The sequence below is a fragment of the Salvia hispanica genome, chromosome 4, assembly GCF_023119035.1.
Source record: "Salvia hispanica cultivar TCC Black 2014 chromosome 4, UniMelb_Shisp_WGS_1.0, whole genome shotgun sequence".
Taxonomy (NCBI): Eukaryota; Viridiplantae; Streptophyta; class Magnoliopsida; order Lamiales; family Lamiaceae; genus Salvia; species Salvia hispanica.
In genome coordinates this window covers 35575146-35581236 of record NC_062968.1, presented here as the reverse complement: position 1 = coordinate 35581236, position 6091 = coordinate 35575146, and the positions used below count along the sequence as shown (strand labels likewise).

The following is a 6091-nucleotide window of genomic DNA, read 5'->3' as shown; positions in this document are numbered from 1 at the left end:
AAAAAATTAAAAACAAAAACTTTATTTTAATATCAGAAAACAACTTATAATTTGAAAATGTAATTTGCATGTGTCTTTTGTGAAAAAAATACTACAAAAGAGTAAAAAGAAAAATAGATAGAAAATCTCTAAAATAAGGAGTAAAGGGGCATATTAAACATAAGATCATTAAATAAAATTGTTAATGTTTTTTTTTTATTTTATTATTATTATTATTATTATTATTATTATTATTATTATATGTTATCAAATATTCCCTTGCTCTTTTCGTAGTTGAATTAAGAATAAAAATAAAGTAACAGAAATTAAATGTATTAACTTTTGTCACAAAAAAAATAATTCATTTATAATACTATATAATCATAAATAGTAATTCAACTCTTGTGAAATGGAGAGAGTCTTATTTATTCTAGTATATGGATATTTATTTGGATTTCTAGCCATATAATGGGTCGGTTCAATCCGTTCCATACGTATAGATTTCCTGCTAATAATATTTTAATTAACTTTTTTATATTTCCCTTAGTTACCAGTATTTATTAGAACTCGTAGTATTTTTTAAAAAAAAAAAATTTTAAGGTATGAAAAAAATGATTTATTCAATTTGGAAATTGTGGGCAACGGGCCACATACAGACTCTCCAATCGAAATAAAATAAAAGGACCAAAATTTGAGAAGCGTAGGAAAAGAGCGCTCACTCCAATTCCCAAAACTGGAAATACAAATTTAAAAAAAAAAACAAACACAGCCCCCACGCTTACTAGAGAAAAGCACCTTGAGACACATACACATTGATTAATGAATAGCAATAGTTGATACACATCCATCTACACCGCCTCCTCTTTACTCCCATCAATCCCAATACACCCTGATATCTCTCTTTCTCACACACAAAATAGTTAAATAGATAGAGACCAAACAAGCTGCCATCATTTTCAGTTGGGTACCCCCAGGAAATAAATTAACAACCATTAAACATATATAGTTTGAGTTTGAGTTTGAGAGAATGAATTTTTAGTACTCCTCCACATGCATGTGCATTCTTTAATCTGAGAAGGATTATGTACAAATAATTGGGAAGAGTACAATTTTAGATTTTAGTTACTCCAATTAAATTAATATAAATATAGATAGATGGATGCGTTGGTGGTGGCACAGTGATTTGAAGTTGAAAGCGCCCATCTTTTCATGTCCATTGACACTGATAGTTGATATGTCTCCTGGCTTCTCAATTTGACCCTCTTTTTTTTCCTTTTCTTTTCTTTTTCTTTATTTTTCTCTCTCTCCCTTCTCCCCATCATTGTCAAGCTATATACACACTGCACAAACGCATGAAAGATAGCAAAATAAACTTGATGGAGTGTTTGGGTGGAGGAGGTGAAGTTGCAAGAAATAATGCAATGTTGGTTTATCCAAAGATGATGGGTGCCAACCCTTCTGAAAGATGGGGACATTCAGCTTGCTACTTCAATGGCTTGATTTACATTTTTGGAGTAACTCCTTTTTTCTCTTTCTATTTTCCTGTTTTTGCATGCTCTTCCATTTTATTCTTCTGCATCTTCTTTTCTTCAGTTTGTTTTATGTATATATTGTTTTGACAAAATAGCAGCTTCACTTTCTTTAATAACTGTATTGTTTCTCTTATTTTTGCTCATTTTGTCTCATGTTGCCTTAATTTTATCTCATCTTTGAAAACACTTATACATGTATACATATAGAAGCTTGGAGAGAGAGAGAGAGAGAGAGGGATGATTTATCTATATGTGAAATTGGTACGTAAAATTAATTTTTAACTACTGTAAGTATAGATATCAAGATGGGTGGTGAAGGGAATGATTTATGATCATAATTCATAAAGGTCTTAAACATTCTTAGATTTTTCCAAAGATCTAATCTTTTTACTATTTTTTGGAGGTGGGTGTTTTTTTTAGATGTTAATGCTTTCATTTTTGTGAAAATATGATGCAAATATAAATGAGTAGTGCAATAGTGTGCATAAGTATTAGTGGTCTTATTCAGGGATGTCGCGGGGGCGTGCATTTCAGCGACGTGCTGGTCTGCAATCTTGCAACGATGAGCTGGAACGTTCTCAAGACAACGGGCCAGGGGCCGGGGCCGAGGGACAGCCACAGCGCCGTGCTTGTGGGCCACAAGATGCTAGTGTTTGGAGGCTCTAATGGATGCAGGAAGGTGAATGAATTCCACATATTGGATCTGCTCTCGAGGGAGTGGGCCCGCCCCGAGTGCCACGGAGATCCGCCTTGTGCTCGGGAGAGCCACACGGCCAACGTTGTTGGTGACGAGAAGATGGTCATCTTTGGGGGAAGTGGAGAAGGGGAGGCTAATTATTTGAATGACTTGCATGTCTTGGACCTCAACACTATGGAGTGGTCTTCTCCCGAGGTGAAGGGGAGTGTACCCGCCCCTCGTGACAGCCACATCGCGGTGGCTGTTGGCCACCGCCTTTTCATGTTTGGTGGTGACTCTGGTTATAGAGCTCAAGGAGATGTTAATGTGTTGGACATGAATAAAGTGGTTTGGTCTAAGGTATATTTATATGATCTTCACTTCTCCTCAAGTACTACATGGAATGGTAAAACATTGTTTTGTTGTTTGATTTTCGTTGCAGTTGGAAACTCACGGAGCTTCACCCGGTGCTCGTGCAGGGCATGCTGCTGTAAGCATAGGCACCAAGGCAAGTGATTCATTGCAATGTGCCTCTTTTTCTTGAATTAGATTAAAGTTTTAAGTCCTCTGTTTAGATAAGGAGCAATGTGAATATATGTATAGGTGTATGTGCTCGGGGGAGTTGGTGATAAGCCATGCTACAATGATATATGGGTTCTTGATGTGATAACGTCTTCGTGGGTTCAACTCGATATCAATTCACCGAAATCTCAAGGGAGATTCTCTCATACAGCCACTGTCACAAATTTGGGCATTGCCATATTTGGAGGGTGAGACCTTCATGCTAATGCAGCTCTAGGCTCGTCTCTCTTGGCATACGAGTTTTAGTGATATCTCTCTTACATTACATGGTGGGATTTACGTTACAGGTGTGGAGAGGACGAACGCCCTTTAAATGAATTACTCGTTCTGCAGATTGACTCGCAAACGTGCAGGGCTTTTGGAAACACGTATAAAGAAGAAATCAAGAAGATTTCACTCACCAACAAAGCTGAGAATAATTTGGTACTCAAGTTTGCTGTATATGCTTATCATATAAGTATTGAAGATCATATCTGTATGCTAAGATGTTCAGATTGTTTTCACAGAAGAAGACGATATTTGTAGTCGACAATGAAGATTCAACATCACAGCAAGTCGAGGAGCTTGAGCTCGTTCCAAAGCAGGCTTTTCGTTTTGGTTCTGGTAGGTTTCCCAATACATCTTTTTCTCGGTCTCAAATCAATAAAGACCGGTAATTGTAATCTTATATTTCTATTCTTGAAGGGAGGTTGCATCCGAAGAGGCGAAGAACTAGCAATTCAAAGCAACCTGAAGATACACTGGAGCTCAAAGAACATTCTATTTCACTGTCACAGCAATCATCCCCGTCGTCCCAATCTGATCACGAGCAGGCTATGCAGAAAAACACGGGCAACTCCTACTCTTCTCCCCGAGTTCACATGATGTTCAGGCAGAACGCCTCCACTCCAAACTGTTTCCAGCCGCCTTCAAATCAGGCCAGCTCCAGGCACGCAGTTTCTAGAACTTTCCCGGAGATATATCCATCATTGGACCATCCAAATCAAGTCAAACCGGAACATAAGAACGTGATCTGCAGTGATGCATGTCGAGTGCAGTGCAATGCTGCAGAATCATTATCTCTAGGGAAAACAAGAAATCTGGTATAGTCCATCACACTTGTATATTTTTTGCATAAAAATGGACTACTTGTTCAATTAGTTACTCCATTTTCTTGTGCCAGATGGGGGCAGAGGTACGTGGTCAGGTTGATGGGACGTTCGACTCAGGCTACCTCATGACGGCAACTGTGAATGGGAAAGTGTTTCGAGGGGTGTTATTTGCTGCAGTAAGCTCATTTCTCACACTTGCTACTTTCTTGAATCTTAACATTGATGTTGATGTGTTTGCTTTTGATCAAGGGACCTGATCTTGTTACGCGTGGCGCCACTTTCAGCCACCATCCTCATTCTTCCCCTCACGCTAGCAATGTACAAAATCCCATAGTGGCGTTTCCAAGGCATCCGGTGAAGGTGGTTGGACACGTCTCTGAACAAGCGCAACTCAGAAGGTTGTCCCCCGAGAGACGAGCCTCTCTTCCTATTGCGAAGGAGTCGAGGGCTAAAAGTGAGCTACAAGGTGTAGTCTTAACTCTGGCGAGTCCCGGGAGTGACCGCAGTAGGATTTAGAAACTCCCTTAGTTTTTGTAAGGTTGGATATCTTGTAAATTTTCTTGGTGTAGTGTTTTCTGTTTCAAGGATCTTATATAAAGCTGAGGTTGTTTGGAATTGGATGTTACCATTTTGAGTTGGCCTGACATGCTCCAAATGTGAGCTTTAGATTCGGTGGAGTATTATAAAATTGGTCCATAAATTATAAATCAGTCTTCAGACATCTCATGCGTTGTCAAATGTGTTGGGGCCTAAATTTTGTTTGAGCGAGTGGAGTCTTTTCAGTACCAATATCATGTCTAAATTCTGTTTGAACTTGTGCATATAATTTATCATGTCTAAATTTTGTTTGAAAAAAAATGTAATTTATTTATGCATTTAATTAAAAAGTTAGACATATTTATAGTATAGGGAACACGCATAATATTATGGTACTTATGTATAATTTTTTAAATTTTTTTAAATCATAAAATATAATTAATACATACTTTAATTCAAATTTGAAAAATAATAGAGAAATAATTCAAATATAAAAATAAAAAATTGAAAATGAAGCCAAAAACTAATAAAGTGTTTTTAATTTGTTAACTATCTATATTTATTATTTTAATATTTAATTAACACATCAAAATTACTAATATAATCTTGTTTTGGTCGTATAAAATTTGATTGTTTATTATTACTCTATTTTTTTTAGTACCAATATCATTTGAAGTAGCTGCAGCATATGATTATAGGATGAACGTCGAAATAATTAAACAATATGTATTTTTTGAGTAATAACAAAACTTAAATAGTACTATTAAATTTACGATATGATTTGATATTTACACATCTGGGAGTCTGGGACTAAAGAACTAACTTTGATTCAAAGATCATAAAAATCATTATTTTATGATTTTAAATTAAAATATTTTCTTACATGTATAAATAAATATTGATGTGTATAAAATTTGTAATAATAAAATTAATTTTTTTAAAAAAAATTAGTAATTGTGAGAAAATCAACAGAAAACTTGATTAGAATCAATAATATTGTATACTAATATATTTATATATTTATGGTCTAAAAGAATTAATTTGATTCTTAGATTGATCATTATTTTATGATTTTAAAAGCTAAATGGGTTACCCAAAGTGGCTACTTCATTGACGGTGAGTTAACACTCTTTAGTCCTTTAGTTTTTGTATCTTATTTAAAAATAATTAATAATAATTCTTCATTTATCTATGTAGTGATTTGAAATGCGAAGATATTTGTTGAAGAGAGAGAGAAAACACGTACGTCTCATCTTCCCCTTCAATCTCTCCCATTATAGCGACCAATTTTATAAGTAATTAGGTTGAATTGAAAGGTGGATGGCAAAGTAAATTGGTGGGTGGGTTGTGGAGCTCCAAGGAGTTGGGGTAAATAGGACTTAATTAAATGTACTTAAGTACGTGTGTGCAATGACTCGTTAATAATATTAATAACGGCTATTCCTATTTTTACCAAAGCATGAAAGGAAGAAAAGAAAATTAGACAATGTATATTATTTTCCATGTTTTACATTCAGCCATGAATTTAATTGAAAATGAGTACTGTAAATCTTTATCCCTATCTTTGTGCAATAGCTAAATAATAAGGAAATACTAAACCATGATTTTGAATATTGATGAAGGGCATTAAAAAGAAGAATATGAACTGTAGAAGGGTCAAAGCGTGGAGTGAGACTGAAAACAAAAAAGAAATA

The 6091-nt window shown here is 35.2% G+C and overlaps 1 protein-coding gene across 2 annotated transcripts; it reads left to right on the top strand.

Moving 5' to 3' along the window:
- Positions 1 to 1173: 1173 nt before the first annotated feature.
- Positions 1174 to 4475, top strand: LOC125218033 (tip elongation aberrant protein 1-like). 2 transcript variants are annotated; one of them, XM_048119626.1, is made up of 9 exons: positions 1174 to 1493; positions 2020 to 2547; positions 2630 to 2695; positions 2791 to 2957; positions 3057 to 3192; positions 3276 to 3372; positions 3454 to 3851; positions 3932 to 4036; positions 4110 to 4475. In XM_048119626.1, the coding sequence occupies exons 1-9, from the start codon at positions 1332 to 1334 to the stop codon at positions 4374 to 4376; spliced, it is 1926 nt and encodes a 641-aa protein (XP_047975583.1). In that variant the 5' UTR covers positions 1174 to 1331; the 3' UTR covers positions 4377 to 4475. The 2 variants fall into 2 exon arrangements, with proteins under 2 accessions (XP_047975583.1, XP_047975584.1); XM_048119627.1 differs by lacking the exon at positions 1174 to 1493 and adding an exon at positions 1543 to 1772.
- The last annotated feature ends 1616 nt before the right edge of the window (positions 4476 to 6091 follow it).